At 53.8% G+C, this 19813-nt stretch overlaps 1 protein-coding gene across 2 annotated transcripts; it reads left to right on the top strand.

Moving 5' to 3' along the window:
- Positions 1–1297: 1297 nt before the first annotated feature.
- On the top strand, positions 1298–19721 carry VARS1 (valyl-tRNA synthetase 1). Of its 2 annotated transcripts, none has more exons than XM_003831551.4 (30): positions 1298–1717; positions 2013–2432; positions 4147–4281; positions 4372–4510; positions 4750–4874; positions 4965–5049; positions 5295–5395; positions 5529–5656; positions 11514–11678; positions 11924–12005; positions 12536–12655; positions 12736–12844; positions 12930–13024; positions 14052–14142; positions 14393–14517; positions 14605–14708; positions 14795–14953; positions 15061–15151; positions 15286–15391; positions 15477–15547; positions 15632–15757; positions 16115–16219; positions 16300–16368; positions 16455–16533; positions 16670–16797; positions 17085–17240; positions 17424–17630; positions 17702–17813; positions 17946–18271; positions 19577–19721. In XM_003831551.4, the coding sequence occupies exons 2-30, from the start codon at positions 2046–2048 to the stop codon at positions 19643–19645; spliced, it is 3795 nt and encodes a 1264-aa protein (XP_003831599.1). In that variant the 5' UTR covers positions 1298–1717; positions 2013–2045; the 3' UTR covers positions 19646–19721. The 2 variants fall into 2 exon arrangements, with proteins under 2 accessions (XP_003831599.1, XP_008955135.1); XM_008956887.4 differs by having other exon boundaries at positions 1433–1717; positions 4962–5049.
- Positions 19722–19813: the final 92 nt, after the last annotated feature.

The following is a 19813-nucleotide window of genomic DNA, read 5'->3' as shown; positions in this document are numbered from 1 at the left end:
GGTATAAAGCATATAATACAGTTGCTCTACACCACGTTTCCCCAACATGTCCCTACCTGTATGTTCTCCCTCTGGCCTTTTGCTTATACCATACCTGCAACTGAAGTGCTTGCTGTCCTTCCATTAATGTGATAGTGTCATAAGATACATTTCATGCTACCAGACTTCACCAATCCAACCAAATCAGTACATGTTTTCTGAATATGTATAGAAGATAAATACAAGTGATGTAATTTATATTTTAGAGAAAAGTTGTGACTGGGAATTACTAAACTTCATTCACTCATTCAGCAAATATGAGTTCATGATACAGATGAGACTTCTCAGCCTTAAGGGACCCTTAGAGACCGTCTAGTGTGACCCTCCTTTTTGTTTTTGAGATGGGAGTCTCACTCTCTTGCCCAGGGTGGAGTGCACTGGCTTGGTCTGGCTCACTGCAACCTCCACCTCCCGGTTCAAGCGATTCTCCTGCCACAGCTCCTGAGTAGCTGGGATTACAGACGCCCACCACCATGCCCGGCTAATTTTTTTTTTTTTTTTTTTTTTTTTGAGATGGAGTCTCACTTTGTCACTCAGGCTGGACTGCAGTGGTGTGATCTTAGCTCTGCAATCTCCGCCTCCCAGGTTCAAGTGATCTTCTTGCCTCAGCTTCCCAAGTAGCTGGGCTTACAGGTGTGTGCCACCACGCCTGGCTAATTTTTGTATTTTTACAAATACTGCAGCTCTGTCGCCAGGCTGGAGTGCAGTGGCACGATCTCGGTTCACTGCAACCTCAACCTCCAGGATTCAAGCAATTCCCTGCCTCAGGCTCCGGGGTAGCTGGGATTACAGGCGCCTGCCACCACACCTGGCTAATTTTTGTATTTTTAGTAGAGACGGGGTTTCACCATCTTGGCCTGGCTGGTCTTGAACTCCTGACCTGGTGATCCACCCGCCTCGGCCTCCCAGAGTGCTGGGATTACAGGCGTGAGACGGGCTTTCACCACCTTGGCCAGGCTAGTCTTGAATTTCTGACCTCAGGTGATCCGCCCACCTCGGCCTCCCAAAGTGCTGGGATTATAGGCGTGAGCCACTGCGCCCGGCCGTCACCCTTTTTTCATACATGAGGAGATGAGGCTCAAAGAGGAAGCTGGACGCCAGGGCCTCGGCAAATGGACCTCCCCTTCGGTCCTCATCAGGCGGCTCCCTGCTGGGCACCTCCCCGCTACCGGGTGGGGAACGCCCTCCACCGGCAGGGCCGGCCGACCCTCTTGGGCCAGTTCCCTAGCTGCCCGCTGGGCGCCGCCCTCGCCACCCGGCCGAGGACCCGCACAAGGTGCCCGTGGCGGCGCCTGACGGGAGCGTCGTGCTCAGGGGTGTCCTCTCGTCCTGCGTCCGCGCCCAGCGCCCCGCGCCCCGCGCTGTTCCTCGTGAGACCGGCGGGCGGCGAGCCGCGCGGCCCCCGGGGCAGTGTCGGACACGGCGGGCGCGCACTCGCAGGCGGGGCACGGCCGCCCCCGCCAGGACCCGCAGGCCCGGAAACGCTCCCTGTCACAAAGGGGGGAACACGTGGGCGCCGGCTGCCGGGGCGGCGATCTTAGGGAACTAGGGTCACCTGGAGAGCCGCCCACCGTCTCTGCCCGCTCGACTCCTCCGCCCGGGCCGCTCGGCCGGTCCAGCCGCGGCCGGCGCCTGGCTGTGAGGTGGATTCCCGGCCCAGTCTGACCATCTCCCTCCAGTACGTACACGCGGCTCGAACCCGCATCCAACCAGACGCCGACCCGCTCCTGATAGCCTTCCACACTCCCCGAAGCCCCGCGATCGTGGATAGTTCCTCTTCCCCAGGAACTCCCCACTGACACTGCCCCTCTGAGAGCCAGGTCCTCGGCTCCTGACAGCCTGCCTGGTCAGACCTTCAGTCCTATGGGACTCGGGTGTCTGCGGCGAAGGAGCTCCCATGAGGGTCCCCTCTCTACTCAAACATAGGACCCACCTCGATCCCGCAGTCTTCCCCTGTCTCTCTTTCTCCTTAGGTTTTTCCACTTCGTTCGGACCTTCTCATAACTATGTCCATCCTCTACGTCTCCCCTCACCCAGATGCCTTCCCCAGCCTCCGAGCCCTCATAGCCGCTCGCTATGGGGAGGCTGGGGAGGGTCCCGGATGGGGAGGAGCCCACCCCCGCATCTGCCTCCAGCCACCCCCGACTAGCAGGACTCCCTTTCCCCCACCCCGCCTGCCGGCCCTGGAGCAGGGGCCCGGTGGGCTCTGGGTGTGGGGGGCCACGGCTGTGGCCCAGCTGCTGTGGCCAGCAGGCCTGGGGGGCCCAGGGGGCAGCCGGGCGGCTGTCCTTGTCCAACAGTGGGTCAGTTACGCCGACACGGAGTTAATACCAGCTGCCTGTGGAGCAACGCTGCCGGCCCTGGGACTCCGAAGCTCGGCCCAGGACCCCCAGGTGAGGGGGTTGTACAGAAGAGGGGGAGGGGAGAAATTCAGAGGAGGGAAGCGAGGACCGGAATGGACAATGAGACAAGAAGGTAGTACATCAGATGTGGGAAAAGAGTGATCAAATCCCAGATTGCCAACTGGTATGGTAACCCTGGGCACGTTTCATAAACCCGCTGTGTCTTGGTCTTCCTATGTCTATGAACACGCAGGCAAGTTGATGTAATGCTTGCCTCACTGAGTTAATAGGATTAAAAGATGTGCGCAGAGCACATAGTTTAGTGCCAGGCACTTTTAAAGTCTCTTAGTAAAAGTTTGATGAGTCTGAAATTGATGAGGATAGAAGTTATTTGAATTGTAGGAAAAGACTGGGTGAGGGAGAGATGACAATTGCTGGGAGGAGATAAAAGAGAAATGAAATGAGGAAGGTAAGTGAGAGGAGAGATAACCCTGCCAGATTGTAACTATCAGTCCTTCCAAAGGAGACCTGTGCCTTGGTGTACTTTCAACTCTGCCTCCTTGCATGGTGTTGAGCACATGATGGAAAATTAGTATTTCTTGAATGGATGAATGAATGTGGCAGACCCTGACTTGCTCCCTCATATTGTGATCACCCTATCCACAATAGAGTCCTTGCATTCAGAATGTCTGTCCAAACAAACAAATAAAATAGAGTCCCTCTCTTCTGGAATTCCCTGTTTGTTCCCCTCTTTTATTTCTTTTCTTTTCTTTTCTTTTTTTTTTTTTTTTGAGACGGAATCTCCTTCTGTTGCCCAGGCTGGAGTGCCACGGTGCGATGGTGCGATCTCAGCTCACTGCTCAAGCGATTCTCCTGCCTCAGCCTTCTGAGTAGCTGGGATTACAGGCGCCCGCCACCTTGTCCGGCTAATTTTTTGTATTTTTAGTAGAGATGGGGTTTTGTCATGTTGACCAGGCTGGTCTTGAACTCCTAACCTCAGATGGTCTGCTCGCCTCGGCCTCCCAAAGTGCTGAGATTATAGGTGTGAGCCACCACGCCTGGCCCCTGTTCCCCTCATTCTGCTTTATTTTTCTTCATAGGAGTTAAGAAAAATAGGGCACTTCATTTTATATTTGCTCATTTGTTGTTCCCCTACAAGAATGTTAACTCTACCAGGTCAGGGCTCTGTCCATCTGTTCGTGTTTTCCTCTCATTCCCTGGAGAAGTACTTAATACATATTTATTGATGTTCTGAACCTGGGAGTTATTGAGATGCCTCATATAATCTTTACTTCTATGCTTAACATATTGCATCTAACACATAAATATTGAGTAGGGATTTGTTGGATGAGTCAGAAGTTGTTTTTGTTTTTTTTTTGAGACGGAGTCTCGCTGTGTTGCCCAGGCTGGAGTGCAGTGGCGTGATCTCAGCTCACTGCAAGCTCCACCTCCTGGGTTCATGCCATTCTCCTGCCTCAGCCTCCCGAGTAGCTGGGACTACAGGCGCCCGCCACCACGCCCGGCTATTTTTTTTTTTTGTATTTTTAGTAGAGATGAGGTTTCACCATGTTAGCCAGGATGGTCTCGATCTCCTGACCTTGTGATCCACCCAGAAGTATTTTTATTGTGACTATTTGAGTGAAGAAATGGGACTCAGAGGTGGTGATTTGTGAGAGTGGGGTGGAGGGAGGCCACATGGATTGGGTTGTGGTGGGAGATGGAGGTGGGCCAAACCTTGTCTCACACTTCTTCCCCTTCCTGCCAGGCTGTGCTGGGGGCCCTGGGCAGGGCCCTGAGCCCCTTGGAGGAGTGGCTTCGGCTGCACACCTACTTGGCCGGGGAGGCCCCCACTCTGGCTGACCTGGCGGCTGTCACAGCCTTGCTGCTGCCTTTCCGATACGTGAGTCACCAGGCGTGGGGAAGAACAAGACTGCTCTCCTCAGACCTCACTGTAGGGTGACTGAGAATAGTCATTTATTTCCTGTTCCAGGTCCTAGACCCACCTGCCCGCCGGATCTGGAATAATGTGACTCGCTGGTTTGTCACGTGTGTCCGGCAGCCAGAATTCCGAGCCGTGCTAGGAGAAGTGGTTCTATACTCAGGAGCCAGGCCTCTCTCTCATCAGCCAGGTGAGGAAGGGCGAGGAGTTGGAGGATAGGGGCTTCCCTGGGGCCTTCCATGCAACTCACTTTCTTTTTTTCCTAGAAATGGCAGAATCACTGGGGCAGGGTCCTGCGGGAGAGGAGGGAGTGGGGGAGGTCAGCATGGGCGAGACCTCGGGCATCTAAAATACCCCATCTGAAACCTAGTATGGCCGTCCAAGAGGGTCCCCAGCTGGCTGAGTCTGAATTTCTGCACCTCTCTCTAGGCCCCGAGGCTCCTGCCCTCCCAAAGACAGCTGCTCAGCTCAAGAAAGAGGCAAAGAAACGGGAGAAGCTAGAGAAATTCCAACAGAAGCAGAAGATCCAACAGCAGCAGCCACCTCCAGGGGAGGTGAGGCGAGGGTGGAGCTGGAAGGAAAGTTGATGTGTGCGGTGATGGGTTGGCTGATGCCTGGGCCTGTGTCTTCTCCCTCCCAAGCAGAAGAAACCAAAACCAGAGAAGAGGGAGAAACGGGATCCTGGGGTCATTACCTATGACCTCCCAACCCCACCCGGGGAAAAGAAAGGTACTAGGAGTGGGAAGGGGCTCACCCCTCAGCAGCCCCTTCTAAGTTTTCACCCTATCTTGCTCTATTCTTGCTCTCACCACTTTGTTTGGTGAGGAATTGCAGACCCCCTGCCCTGCCTCTAGGCCCCTCAAATGCCTGTCCTATGATTTGAGTGACGGAGATCCTGATCCCTCTCTGCCAGCACGTCTCCTTCAGAGAGTGCTCCCAGCCATGGCACTGAGCCCTCCCTTCCTCTCCCCCAGATGTCAGTGGCCCCATGCCCGACTCCTACAGCCCTCGGTATGTGGAGGCTGCCTGGTACCCTTGGTGGGAGCAGCAGGGCTTCTTCAAGCCAGAGTATGGGGTGAGTAGGCACTGCTGCTCAGGCCCAGAGTGGGTGGGGTGGGGAAGGGCAGGACTGAAGGATGTGTTTCCTGGGAGGGGCTGGGAGAGGTGACCTGAGGCCTTAAACATGTGCCATCCTTCTCCACCATCAGCGTCCTAATGTGTCAGCAGCAAATCCCCGAGGTGTCTTCATGATGTGCATCCCACCCCCCAATGTGACAGGCTCCCTGCACCTGGGCCATGCACTCACCAACGCCATCCAGGACTCCCTGACTCGATGGTGAGCTTCTATCTGCACCTTCCTCTGGTTCCCTCTGCCTAGTCTGGCTCTCTCCTTTTCCCTGACAGCCCCCCGAGCCTCTCTCCTTCTGGGTTGGTGCTCACTTCTGCCCCCAGTGGTGCTACACTTCTCTCTGTCATTCCTATCTGATCATTTAGCTTCCTCTCCTAGTCCAGTACTCCCATGCAACACCGCCACTTGCAGACTCTCTTCTATCCCTTCTTTCTTTATTTAATTTTAATTTAATTTAATTTAATTTTTTGTAAAGATGAGTTTTCACTTTGTTGCTCAGTCTGGTCTCCAACTCCTGGCTCAAGTGATTCTCCTGCCTCAGACTCCCAGAGTGCTGGGATTATAGGTGTGAGGCACCACACCCAGTCTCTCCCTTCTTTTTCTAGTAACAATAACATTATTTTGAATTTAATTAGGAACATATGAATATATATATATTTTTTTGGGGGGACAGAGTCTTGTTCTGTTGCCCAGGCCGGAGTGCAGTGACGCCATCTTGGCTCATGGCAACCGCTGCCTCCTAGGTTCAAGTGATTCTCCTGCCTCAGCCTCCCAAGTAGCTGGGATTACAGGAATGCGCCACCACAACTGACCAAAATATATGAATATATTCTTATAAGAAATTTAAAATTTCAAATCTCCTTGACCATCCCCCTCCACACCTACTTCCTCCTAAGGTTTAGCCATTGTTATCACTTTGATGTGTATCTTTCCAGATCTTTCCTATTTACTTACATATACACGTACCCATAGAAATTTATAGTTCTCCTTTTGGGTGAGTCTTTTCTATTTTTTAACATAAAGGGTTCATATTACACATGTTATGCTCTAGCTTTCTTCTTACACTTAATACTTTCTCTTGGAGATCTTTCCTTGTCCTTACACACATACCACACATACTGACTTCCTTCTTTTTAATTGTTCCATAATATCTCATAGTGTGGCTATACCATAGTGAAGTCATTCTTTTTTTTTTTTTGAGACAGAGTTTCGCTCTTTTTGCTCAGGCTGGAGTGCAGTGGCATGATCTCGGCTCACCGCAACCTCCACCTCCTAGGTTCAAGCGATTCTCTTGCCTCAGCCTCCCAAGTAGCTGGCATTACAGGCACCTGCCACTGCGCCTGGCTAATTTTTGTATTTTTAGTAGAGATGGGGTTTCACCATGTTGGCCAGGCTGGTCTCAAACTCCTGACCTCAGGTGATCTGCCTGCCTCGGCCTCCCAAAGTGCTGGGATTACAGGCGTGAGCCACTGCTCCCGGCCTGGAGTCACTTTTTAATTAATGATTCATTTTGTTTTTTGTTTTTTGTTTTTTTTCTGTTGAAAACCTTACTCTAATGCACATCCCTGTATATCAAGTTTGTCCAACCTGCAGCCTGTGGGCCACATGCGGCCCAGGATGGCTTTGAAAGCAGCCTAACACAAATTTGTAAACTTTGTTTAAACATTTAAGAATTTTTTTGCGATTTTTTTTTTTAGCTCATCAGCTATCGTTAGTGTTAGTGTATTTTTTTAAATTTATTTTTATTATTTATTTATTTATTTATTTTTTGAGACGAGTCTTGCACTGTCACCCAGGCTGGAGTGCAGTGGCACAATCTTGGCTCACTGCAAGCTCCAAACTCCACCTCCCACGTTAACGCCATTCTCCTGCCTCAGCCTCCCAAGTAGCTAGGACTACAGGTGCCCGCCACCACGCCCGGCTAATTTTTTTTTGTATTTTAGTAGAGACGGGGTTTCACCGTGTTAGCCAGGATGGTCTCGATCTCCTGACCTTGTGATCCACCCGCCTCGGACTCCCAAAGTGCTGGGATTACAGGCGTGAGCCACTGCTCCCAGCCAGTGTTAGTGTATTTTATCTGTGGCCCAAGACAATTCTTCCATGTGGCCCAGGGAAGCCAAAAGATTGGATACCCCTGCTCTGTATGCTTGCTCAAGCATGTGTGGAAGGGTTTCGCTGGTGTAGCTATCAAGAAGTGAAACTGCTAGGTCGGCAGGGGCACACCTATATTAAGTACAAACGGAAGCTGCCAACTTGCCCTGCAGAATGGCTTTGCTGATTGATACCTCCAGGAATTGCGGTGAGAGTGTTCATTTCCCCACCCTTGCCAAGCCTGAGCATTAGGGTTGCCTAATTAGTTTTGCCAATCTGATGGGCAAAAAAATACCTCTGTTGTTTTACTTTGTACCTTTCTGATTGCTATTGAAGTTGTGCCTATTTTCATGTTTTTTGGCCAGTCAGGTTTACCCATATGTGAATTGTCTGTATCTATCTTTTGCCCGTTTTTCTATTGATTCTTCGTTGTTTTTCTTTTTAATGTTTTTTTTTTGAGAATTCTTTACCTGTTCTGGGTATCGATTTTTTGGTTAAATATTGTAAATGTTTTTGTTGTATTATTGTGTGGTAGTTTTCCTGTTAATTGTAAATGTTTCTCCTGTTTTCTGTTACTATTTGTTTTCACTGTTAATATTTTAATTAGTGATAAATACAAAGTAATATTCTAGGTGACAAATCTTTTTAAAAAGTATTTTTAAATAACTTTACCATTTTTGGAAACCAGGGTTTATTATATTTAAATTTTGAGAATTTTTTCTGGTGTCTTATGTACTAAATTAATGTGGTCAAAAAATATTTACTGGGCCCAACTATGTGCCACCTCTGCTCTGAGCACTGGGAATATAATGTTTGATTGTGCATTTTGCAAGTAACTGAGAGCTGGGAAAACAGTTATATGTTTTATTTTTTTATTTTTATTATTATTATTATTATTTTGAGACAGAGTCTCTCTCTGTCGCCCAGGCTGGAGTGCGGTGGCGCAATCTTGGCTCACTGCAAGCTCCGCCTCCCAGGTTCACAGCATGCTCCTGCCTCAACCTCCTGAGTAGCTGGGACTACAGGCGCCTGCCACCACGCCTGGCTAATTTTTTGTATTTTTTTTAGTAGAGACGGGGTTTCACCCTGTCGGCCAGGATGGTCTCGATCTCTTGACCTCATGATCTGCTCACCTCGGCCTCCCAAAGTGCTGGGATTGCAGGCGTGAGCCACCGCGCCTGGCCTGTTTTTTTTGTTTTTTTTTTTGTTTTTTTGAGACAGAGTCTCTCTCAGTTTCCCAGGCTGGAGTGCAGTGGTGCGCGCTTACTGCAACCTCTGCCTCCTGAGCTCAAGCGATTCTCCTGCCTCAGCCTTCTGAGTAGCTGGGATTACAGGCGCGCGCCACCACACCTGGCTAATTTTTGTATTTTTAGTAGAGACGGGGTTTCACCATGTTGGTCAGGCTGGTTTCGAACTCCTGACCTTGTGATCCTCCCGCTTCGGTCTCCCAAAGTGCTAGGATGACAGGCATGAGCCACTTTGTCCAGCCAACAGTTCTGTTAAATACACATAACATACAATGGCCAAGTTGTTTGCGTTTGTGTTTTTGTTTTTTCAATTTTTCAATTTTTTTTTTTCTTTGGAAATGGGGTCTTGCTCTGTCACCCAGGCTGGAGTGCAGTGGCGCAGTCTCTGCTCACTGCAAGCTCCTCCTCCCAGGTTCACACCATTCTCCTGCCTCAGCCTCCTGAGTAGCTGGGACTATAGGAGCCCACCACCACGCCTGACTAATTTTTTTTGTATTTTTAGTAGAGACGGGGTTTCACCGTGTTAGCCAAGATGGTCTCGATCTCCTGACCTCGTGATTCGCGTACCTCGGCATCCCAAAGTGCTGGGATTATAGGCATGAGCCACCACGCCCAGCCCTGTTTTTCAATTTTTTAATAAAATCAAGAGAGGGTCTCGCTATGTTGCCCAGGCTGGTCTTGAACTTCTGGGCTCAAGCAATCCTCCTGCCTCAGTCTCCCAAAGTGCTGGGACTACAGGCATGAACCACCATACCTGGCCTCCAAGTTTGTTTACATGAGAACAGAATGACTACTTTTTTTTTTTTAATTGAGACAGAGTCTCGCTCTGTCACCCAGGCTGGAGTGCAGTGACGCGATCTCGTCTCACTGCAACCTCAACCACTTGGGTTCAAGCGATTCTTGTGTCTCAGTCTCCTGAGTAGCTGGGACTACAGGCACGCACCACCACGCCCAGCTAATTCTTTTGCATTTTTAGTAGACAGAGTTTTGCCATGTTGGCCAAGCTGGTCTCGAACTCCTAACCTGAAGTAAGCCGCCTGCCTCGGCCTCCCAAAGTGCTGGGATTACAGGTGTGAGCCACTGTGCCTGGCCACATACTTCTTATAAAACTCTTAAGGTAGCCACATTTTTTCCCAGTGAACGTGGTTTAAATAAAATGTGAGACACTCCCATTACTTTAATGGAATAGAGTTATATCAACTTTTTATTTTTATTTATTTGTTTATTTATTTATTTTTGAGACAGAGTCTCTCTCACTGTGTTGGCCAGATTGGAGTGCATCGGCATGATCACAGCACAATCAAAGCTTGGTGCAGCCTCAACCTCAGCCACCCAAGTAGCTGGGAACAAAGGTGCACGCCACCATGCCTGGCTTTTTTTTTTTTTTTTTTTTTTGCAGAGACTAGGTCTCACTATGTTGCCCAGGCTAGTCTGCAACTCCTGGGCTCAAGCAGTCCTCTCACCTTGGCCTCCCAAAGTGTTGGGGTTATAGGCTTGAGCCACTGTGCCTGGCTTGAATTCTTTAATCTATCTAAAGTTTCTTTTTGTGACTATTGGTAAGGGGGAGATTTTTTCCAAATAATTAGCTAGTTGTTCCAAACATTTTGAATAGTTTATCCTTATTTTACTGATAGGAAGTGCCACCTTTCACAAACACTAAATTTGCTTGTATCTGTTTCCAGGTACTATTTTGTTCCTGTTTAGTAACTTATTTTAACAATTAGAACTTTTGCTATCCTGTTTGGCAGGAGCCTCCTCTTTGTTCTTTTTTTTTTTTTTTTTTTTTTTGAGACAGAGTCTCACTCTATCATCCAGGCTGGAGTGCAGTGGCACAATCTCAACTCACTGCAACCTCCCCCTCCCAGCTTCAAGCGATTCTCGTGCTTCAGCCTCCCAAGTAGCTGGGATTACAGGTATGCACCACCATCCTGGCTAATTTTTGTATTTTTGGTAGAGACAGGGTCTTGCCATGTTGGTCAGGCTGGTCTCGAACTCCTGTCCTCAAGTGATCTACTCGCCTTGGCCTCCCAAAGTCCTGGGGTTACAGGTGTGAGCCACCACGCATGCCTGTCTTTGTTCTTTTTCCATATTGCCTTGGCTCTTCCTTCAAATCTTTTCTCCTTGACTAGCTTTAGAATCACAAGGGTTCCAGCTCCACCCCTGCTTCTTTCTTTTTTTTTTTTTGTTTGTTTGTTTTTTGGAGACGGAGTCTCACTCTGTCACCCAGGCTGGAGTGCAATGGCATGATCCCAGCTTGCTGCAACCTCTGCTTCCCGGGTTCAAGCAGTTCTCCTGCCTCAGCCTTCCAAGTAGCTGGGATTACAGGCACATGCCACCACGCCCAGCTAATTTTGTATTTTTAATACAGACAGGGTTTTACCATGTTGGCCAGGCTTATCTTGAACTCCCCACCTCAGGTGATCCACCCACCTCGGCTTCCCAAAGTGCTGGGATTACAGGTGCATGCCACCATGCCCAGCTAATTTTGTATTTTTAGTAGAGACGGGGTTTTACCATGTTGGCCAGGCTCATCTCGAACTCCCCCACCTCAGGTGATCCACCCACCTCAGCCTCCCAAAGTTCTGGGATTACAGGCGTGAGCCACCACGTCCGGCCTCCCTGCTTATTTATTTAGTCCACTGACTCCTTGCCTGAAGCCTCTGCTTTCTTTGGTGCCAGGCCCCACTGGCCTGGCTCACCCTCTGGTCCTCCATGCCCCCCAACAGGCACCGCATGCGTGGGGAGACCACCCTGTGGAACCCTGGCTGTGACCATGCAGGTATTGCCACCCAGGTGGTGGTGGAGAAGAAGCTATGGCGTGAGCAGGGACTGAGCCGGCACCAGCTGGGCCGCGAGGCCTTTCTACAGGAAGTCTGGAAGTGGAAGGAGGAGTGAGTATGCAGCATCCCTGTGGGCATCGCAGCCCTGCCTCCCTGTCCCCTATCCAGAAGACCTCTGTCACCTGTAACCCCTTGGCCACAGGGTCAGACCCTCCCACAGAGGCACAGTCAGTTGACTCTAGGGCCCAGGTAAATTTCAGGGGGATGGGTGATCTCCACACTGCCCAATCAGCCACCTGATGTCTCCCTCTAGCCCAGGCACGAGTGCTGACCTCAGCTGGTCTGTCTGCTTCCAGGAAAGGTGACCGGATTTACCACCAGTTGAAGAAGCTCGGCAGCTCCTTGGACTGGGATCGAGCCTGTTTCACCATGGACCCTGTGCGTGGGAGGAGTGTCAAAGCTGGGGCAGGAGTAGGAGTCTCCCCAGGGTGGGACTCCCACAGGAGAAAGCAGAGGTGCTGTGGCCCTCTCTCAGGAGCTGGCCCATGTAAAACACCATGGAGGGCTCAGCTGCAAACGCCACTTCCCACCCCTCGCCATGGCCCTTTCCATATCATGGCCCTTCATGTTCCCTGTCTTGGCTCTGGGAGCTCCAGATTCCTCCAGATGGCACATGATCAGGACCCCGTCTCCCACGGAGCCTGAACTCCCAGTGTCCTCTGCACCAGTACTTGTCCCAGCTGAGTGTCTTCCTCGCCATCTGCAGCATCACAAGGCTTGTTGCCTGCTCTTGTGTTCCCTTAGTCCTCTCTCCCCCTCAAGGAAAGAAGGAAAGTACTCCCCTCAGAGGGGTCTTTGTGCTGGCCAGTGGGACTCTGTATGGGCAAGGCCTCACTGGAGCCCTGGGTGTCTGCCTGGGCCTCCAGGCACAAGGCCCGTCTCTCTGACTTCTCCCTGCTCCACCCCAGAAACTCTCAGCAGCTGTGACAGAGGCCTTTGTCCGGCTTCACGAGGAAGGCGTCATCTATCGCAGTACCCGCCTTGTTAACTGGTCCTGCACCCTCAACTCCGCCATCTCTGACATTGAGGTGCGCCCCCCAACCTGGCCTGTCTCCATCTCCAATCTACCCTGGCCCCTGGGCCACGCCTCTAAATACCCATTTTACAGGTGGATAAGAAGGAGCTGACAGGTCGCACCCTGCTCTCCGTGCCTGGCTACAAGGAGAAGGTGGAGTTCGGGGTCCTCGTGTCCTTTGCCTATAAGGTCCAAGGCTCAGGTAGGAGCCAGGGGCACCAGGATCCTGGGCTGGGAGTGGCAGGAAGGGGCCAGGGCCAAGACCACAAGGCCTTCTGTCACCCCAGATAGCGACGAGGAGGTGGTGGTGGCAACAACTCGGATCGAGACAATGCTGGGAGATGTGGCTGTAGCTGTGCACCCCAAAGATACCAGATACCAGGTGGGGGACTGTCCACAGTTAGGGAAGGAGTCCTGGCCAAAAAGGGCTCCCATCCTTATGGGGTGGAGGGGTTGGACTTAGGCCCCTGGCTGAGGAGAGGAAACTGGGTTAGAAACTGGTCTTTAGCTTCTTTCCCAGCTCTGAGGGTAGAGCTATTGGGGACTGTTTGGGGGAGTTCAAGTGTTGGGATAGTCAGGGCCCTGGAAAGGAAGGACTTGGGCCCAGCCCTTCGTGCATTTTTAAAAAGTTAAATAGCCAGGCACGGTGGCTCATGCCTGTAATCCCAGCGCTTTGGGAGGCTGAGGCAGGTGAATCATAAGGTCACGAGTTCGAGACCAGCCTGGCCAACATAGTGAAACCCCATCTCTACTAAAAATACAAAAAATTAGCCAGTTGTAGTGGCGGGTGCCTGTAATCTCAGCTACTCAGGAGGCTGAGGCAGGAGAATCGCTTGAACCTGGGATGCGGAGGTTGCAGTGAGCCGAGATCACTCTGCTGCACTCCAGCCTTGGTGACAGAGCGAGACTCCGTCTCAAAAAAAAAAAAAAGTTAAATAGAGACAAGGTCTCGCTCTGTTAACCACGCTGATCTTGAACTCCTGGCCTCAAGGAAGCCTCCTGCCCCAGCCTCCCAAAATGTGGGGATTAGAGATGTGAGCCATGGCACCAGGCCCCTTCATGCTTTTATTTATTTATTTATTTTTGAGAGAGGGTCTCACTCTATCGCCCAGGCTAGAGTGCAGTGGCGCCATCTTGGCTCACTGCAACCTCCACCTCCCGGGTTCAAGCAGTACTTGTGCCTCAGCCTCTTGAGTAGCTGAGATTACAGGCACGCGTCACCACACCTGGCTAATTTTTTTTTTTGTATTTTTAGTAGAGACTAGGTTTCCCCATGTTGGCCAGGCTGGTCTCCAACTCCCGGCCTCAAGTGATCTGCCCACCTCAGCCTCCCAAAGTTCTGGGATTACAGGTGGGAATCACGGCGTCTGGCCCTGCTTCATGCGTTTTTGGTATCTTTCCGCCCCCAGCACCTGAAGGGGAAGAACGTGATCCATCCATTCCTGTCTCGGAGCCTTCCCATTGTCTTCGATGAATTTGTGGACATGGACTTTGGCACAGGTGGGCAAGGGGCTGGTCCTGTGGGGAGAGGAAAAGACTGGAGCTGCACCCTAGCTGTCCATCTTCTCTCAGAGAAAAAGAAAATAAGCTTCAGCCAAATAGACAGAGCTTGGGGTGGTTCTCAAGGGACTGTATTAGACAAGTGGGGGCCAGGAGTGGTCTCGGAGCTACATCCTTCAGCAAAAGAGGTGAGTGTAGGAAGGAACTCCGTGGGGTCCCTCATGACCTGGGCATCCTGATGTACACCCAGGTGCTGTGAAGATCACCCCCGCACATGACCAAAATGACTATGAAGTTGGGCAGCGGCACGGGCTGGAGGCCGTCAGCATCATGGACTCCCGGGGGGCCCTCATCAATGTGCCTCCGCCTTTCCTGGTGAGGCTGCCTGAGGCAAGAGTGCCCGGGTCAGGGAGATGGAGGGATGGCTGGGCATCGCCATGATGAGGCCTCATTCCTACCCAGGGCCTGCCCAGGTTTGAGGCCAGGAAAGCGGTGCTGGTGGCGCTGAAGGAGCGGGGACTGTTCCGTGGCATTGAGGACAACCCCATGGTGGTGCCACTTTGCAAGTGAGGGTGGGGGCCTGGGACGGGAGGAAGATGGAGGGCTCCTCAGGGTTTTACCGCCTGGCCTTCTCACCTACGTGTACCCCCAGCCGGTCAAAGGACGTGGTAGAGCCTCTGCTGCGGCCGCAGTGGTACGTTCGCTGCGGGGAGATGGCCCAGGCTGCCAGCGCCGCTGTGACTCGGGGTGACCTCCGCATCCTGCCTGAGGCCCATCAGCGCACATGGCATGCCTGGATGGACAACATCCGGTGTGTAGGGCCCTCAGTGTGGGAGGGGCTTGCCGAGGGCTGAGCAGGGCTCACTCGGGCCAGGCTCCATCAGGCCCTCCCTGATTTCTCCTCCCCGACATTTGCAGGGAGTGGTGCATTTCCAGGCAGCTGTGGTGGGGCCATCGCATCCCAGCCTACTTTGTCACTGTTAGTGACCCAGCGGTGCCCCCTGGGGAGGTGAGCAGAGGGCCAGAGCTAGCTGCTGGGACACCCTGCGGGAGTGGTGGGTTTACTGGGTCCTTGGTGGGGGGAGGGGCAGGGTGAGCCAGAAGCAGACACACCCCCTTGGGTAATCACTGCACCTGTGGCAGGACCCTGATGGGCGGTACTGGGTGAGTGGACGCAATGAGGCGGAGGCCCGGGAGAAGGCAGCCAAGGAGTTCGGAGTGTCCCCTGACAAGATCAGTCTCCAGCAAGGCAAGGCGGGGCTTTGAGGGTCTGGAGGGAGTTGTGGGGGGCAGAGCTCCACTCCCTCTGACCTCTGACCTTTGGCCTCTCTCAGATGAGGATGTATTGGATACCTGGTTCTCCTCCGGCCTCTTCCCCTTATCCATTTTGGGCTGGCCCAACCAGGTGTGTTCCTGGGGCCGGGGCTTGGCGGGACAGGGGACTGGAGGGTGGGTGTTGGCTCCCCTTCACACCCTGGTCTGCCCTCAGTCAGAAGACCTGAGTGTGTTCTACCCTGGGACACTGCTGGAGACCGGTCACGACATCCTCTTCTTCTGGGTGGCCCGGATGGTCATGCTGGGCCTGAAGCTCACGGGCAGGCTGCCCTTTAGAGAGGTGCGGAGACAGCCGAGACCCTCCCATCGCCCCCAGCCTCCTCTCCTACCGTCCTGTGCTGCAGCGCAGACCCCGCCTGGCTGGGGCATGGGGTTAGCTGTGGGCAGGCCTGACCCGGGGGCTGGTGTGGGGTTGAAATCCAGCCTGGGCCCTGCTCAGTGATTCCTGTGCCCAGGGCTTCATCTTCCCAGAGGAAGGAGTGCTTCTGATTCACATAAAGGCAGTCAACGAGCTCTTGGGGACACTTAGTGGGACCTGAGGTTCACAGTGGGGTAGACCAGACACAGTCCTGGTCGGGGCACTGAGGCCGGGGAAGGAGAGGACTGAGTCTCATGGGCCTCCCCACCTGCTCTGCAGGTCTACCTCCATGCCATCGTGCGAGATGCTCACGGCCGGAAGATGAGCAAGTCTCTAGGCAATGTCATCGATCCCCTGGACGTCATCTATGGAATCTCCCTGCAGGTGGGCTGGGTGCTGGGCCAGCCAGGAAGGGCCGTGGGGCTGTGGTCACAGCCACCTGACTGCTCCCACTCCACCCTCAGGGCCTCCACGACCAGCTGCTGAACAGCAACCTGGATCCCAGCGAGGTGGAGAAGGCCAAAGAAGGGCAGGTATGGAGGGTTGGGCTGGGCTGAGCAGAAGCACAGCGTGGATGGGGCTGGCTGAGGACGCTCCTCCCCCTGCCTCTTCCCTGTAGAAAGCTGACTTCCCAGCGGGGATTCCCGAATGTGGCACCGATGCTCTCCGGTTTGGATTATGTGCCTACACGTCTCAGGGTATGGCCCCCAAAGCGTCCCTCCCAGCCACTCCTTCCTCCTTCTGTGAGGCCCATCCCTCTTCTCCACCCTGAGCCTCTGGTGGGCATGGGCTGGGAAGAGGGTGATGAGGACTCACATCTCACCCCTGACCCAGGTCGTGACATCAACCTGGATGTGAACCGGATACTGGGTTACCGCCACTTCTGCAACAAGCTCTGGAATGCCACCAAGTTTGCCCTTCGTGGCCTTGGGAAGGGTTTTGTGCCCTCACCCACCTCCCAGGTAAGGGCCTGGTGGGCAGCAAAGCTGGCAGCACTCACACAGGCTGTACCCCTGTCCGGAGCAGCCTCCATGTAGCTGGGGGGACAGATAGACACAGAGACAGACAGTTAAAGGGAAAGCCCAGCGCATTGGGGGCTGGGGCCTGTCACTTCTTCCCAGATCCTGGCACATAGGTGGTTGCTTTGGACTCATCAGACTCTGGATGAAGATTTGCCCATGACTCCTGCCCCCATGGGGTTCTGGCACCCTCCCCTGGCCCGCCGGCTGATACACCCTCTCTCCCCAAGCCCGGAGGCCATGAGAGCCTGGTGGACCGCTGGATCCGCAGCCGCCTGACAGAGGCTGTGAGGCTCAGCAATCAAGGCTTCCAGGCCTACGACTTCCCGGCCGTCACCACTGCCCAGTACAGCTTCTGGCTCTATGAGCTCTGTGATGTCTACTTGGTGAGAAGGAGCACAGCGGGGCAGGGGATGGTGGGGGCAGGTGGGCAGCAGAGCCCTGGGCTCAGTTTTGCCAGAGTTGGCCTTGAGACCTAAGCCAACCCATCCCCTTCCCAGTCCTCACAGGCACAGCGAGGGCTCAAGGCTAGACCTCCAGCCGTGAGCCCTGTACCTCTCGTCCCCTAGGAGTGCCTGAAACCTGTACTGAATGGGGTGGACCAGGTGGCAGCTGAGTGTGCCCGCCAGACCCTGTACACTTGCCTGGACGTTGGCCTGCGGCTGCTCTCACCCTTCATGCCCTTTGTGACGGAGGAGCTGTTCCAGAGGCTGCCCCGGAGGATGCCGCAAGCTCCCCCTAGCCTCTGTGTTACCCCCTACCCGGAGCCCTCAGAGGTATGGCATGGCCTGGAGAGGGGAGTCTGACCTGCCTTCCAGGCCCCCTCACCCCCTCCTCCACCCCACAGTGCTCCTGGAAGGACCCCGAGGCAGAAGCCGCCCTTGAGCTGGCGCTAAGCATCACGCGAGCCGTGCGCTCCCTGCGGGCCGACTACAACCTCACCCGGATCCGGCCTGACTGTGAGCCTCAGGCCCCCATGTCCGCCCCATCCCACTGTCCCCTCAGCCTACTCTGGGACCCAGTGTCCGGCAGTGACTGCTTGGTTTCCTGTCTCCATGGAGCTAGGCCTCATCTTTCTCCCTCCCTGGCAGGTTTCCTGGAAGTGGCGGATGAGGCCACGGGCGCCCTGGCATCGGCGGTGTCGGGCTACGTGCAGGCCCTGGCCAGCGCAGGTGTGGTGGCTGTTCTGGCCCTGGGGGCTCCCGCCCCCCAGGGTTGCGCTGTGGCTCTGGCTTCTGATCGCTGCTCCATCCACCTGCAGCTTCAGGGGCTGGTGGACCCTGCACGGGAGCTGGGCAAGCTTCAAGCCAAGCGAGTTGAGGCCCAGCGGCAGGCCCAGCGTCTGCGGGAACGCCGTGCTGCCTCGGGCTATCCTGTCAAGGTGCCGCTCGAAGTCCAGGAGGCAGATGAAGCCAAGGTGTGTGGCCTGGGTGGGCATTTCCCACACCATCCCCTTCCTCCATCAAAACCCTGGTCTGGGCTGGTCCGAGTGCAGTGGTGTTGACAACTAATTGATCGTAACCAGTTACAGATTTCTTTGTTCCTTCTCCACTCCCACTAGCCTTAAAAAACAAAACAGCCTGGCTCAGTGGCTCACACCTGTAATCCCAGAACTTTGGGAGGCCAAGGTGGGGGGATCACTTGAGCCCAGGGGTTTGAGACCAGCCAACATGGTGAAATCCCATCTCTACAACAAAAATACAAAAATTAGCTGGCCATAGTGGCACACACCTGGGGTCCCAGCTACTCGGGGGGCTGAGGTGGGCGGATTGCTTGAGCCTGGGAGGTCAAGACTGCAGTGAGCCGAGATCATGCCACTGCACTTGAGCCTGGGCAACAGAGAGAAGACCCTGTCTGGAAAAAAAAACAGAACAAAACAAAAACCAATCCTGGTCTGGAAGCTGGACTCTGTACCCAACCCTGGGGAATCCACTGGGGAGCATGGAGCCCAGGCGCTTTGAGCAGGGACCATAGAAGGCCCTCCCCTTACACATGGGGAGCAGCTGGGGGCTGGGCACAACCCAGGGTCACACAACAGGTGGGAGACGGAGGCTGACCTAGAACCAGGCATCCTATCTCCCAGCCAGACCCTTCGTACCCCACCCCGCTGCCCAAAATGTGGAAACCTGCATGCTTGGGGCTGGGCTTGGGGTCCACATGTAGTCGGGGAGCCCTGGGCCTCCCACCACTTACTTTCAAGCCTACTGGGCTGACCCTGGAAGGCCAGTCTTGTTTGTCCCCTGCCTCCTGGGTTCCGCCAGAGAGGAGCAGTGGAGTAAACTGCACAGACACAGAGAAAACCAGTCATGGAGGCCAAGAGCTAGAGAGCCTTGAGTGGACGTGGTTAATCTCACTTGGTTCTCCCAAGAGCCCTGGGAGGGGGGCAATATCATCATCATCATCTGACAAATGAAGTGACCGGCCTGGGAGCCTGTGCTCTCCTGCTTAGGTGGGGACACTGAATGGGGAACACGTAGGCTCTGAGGTTCCTTTGTTCTTGGGGACTCACCACTCGGTGGAAAAAGGCAAGACCCAAGAGATGGTGGTGGAAGTGGGGGTGCTGGTGGGAATGGGTGGGGAGCCAGGCCAGCCAGGTTCACGCCTCCTCTGAGCTACTGACCTCCCATGGTCCTCGCTCATCTTTCCAACTTTGTTGTCCTGGGTGTTTGGGGGTCTCTTCGCTTGAACCTGGGTCCTCACCCACCCCCTGGTTCCACTCCAGCTCCAACAGACAGAAGCAGAGCTCAGGAAGGTGGATGAGGCCATCGCCCTATTCCAGAAGATGCTGTGATCCACCACCCAGCTTCACCCCTCACCCCCAGCGGCTCACCATGGGGATGGCAGCAATAAAATATTTTCCCACAAAATCCTCTTGTCATCTGTGGTGGGGGCAGAGAGGGGAGCAGAGGGGCTGGGTGCCTGAATCCTTGGGGGCTGCAGGGTAGGAGTGAGGCCCTGG

Source organism: Pan paniscus, chromosome 5 (genome assembly GCF_029289425.2).
Source record: "Pan paniscus chromosome 5, NHGRI_mPanPan1-v2.0_pri, whole genome shotgun sequence".
Taxonomy (NCBI): domain Eukaryota; kingdom Metazoa; phylum Chordata; class Mammalia; order Primates; family Hominidae; genus Pan; species Pan paniscus.
Note: the sequence above shows the minus strand (reverse complement) of the source record. Positions and strands in the feature narration are given on the sequence as shown.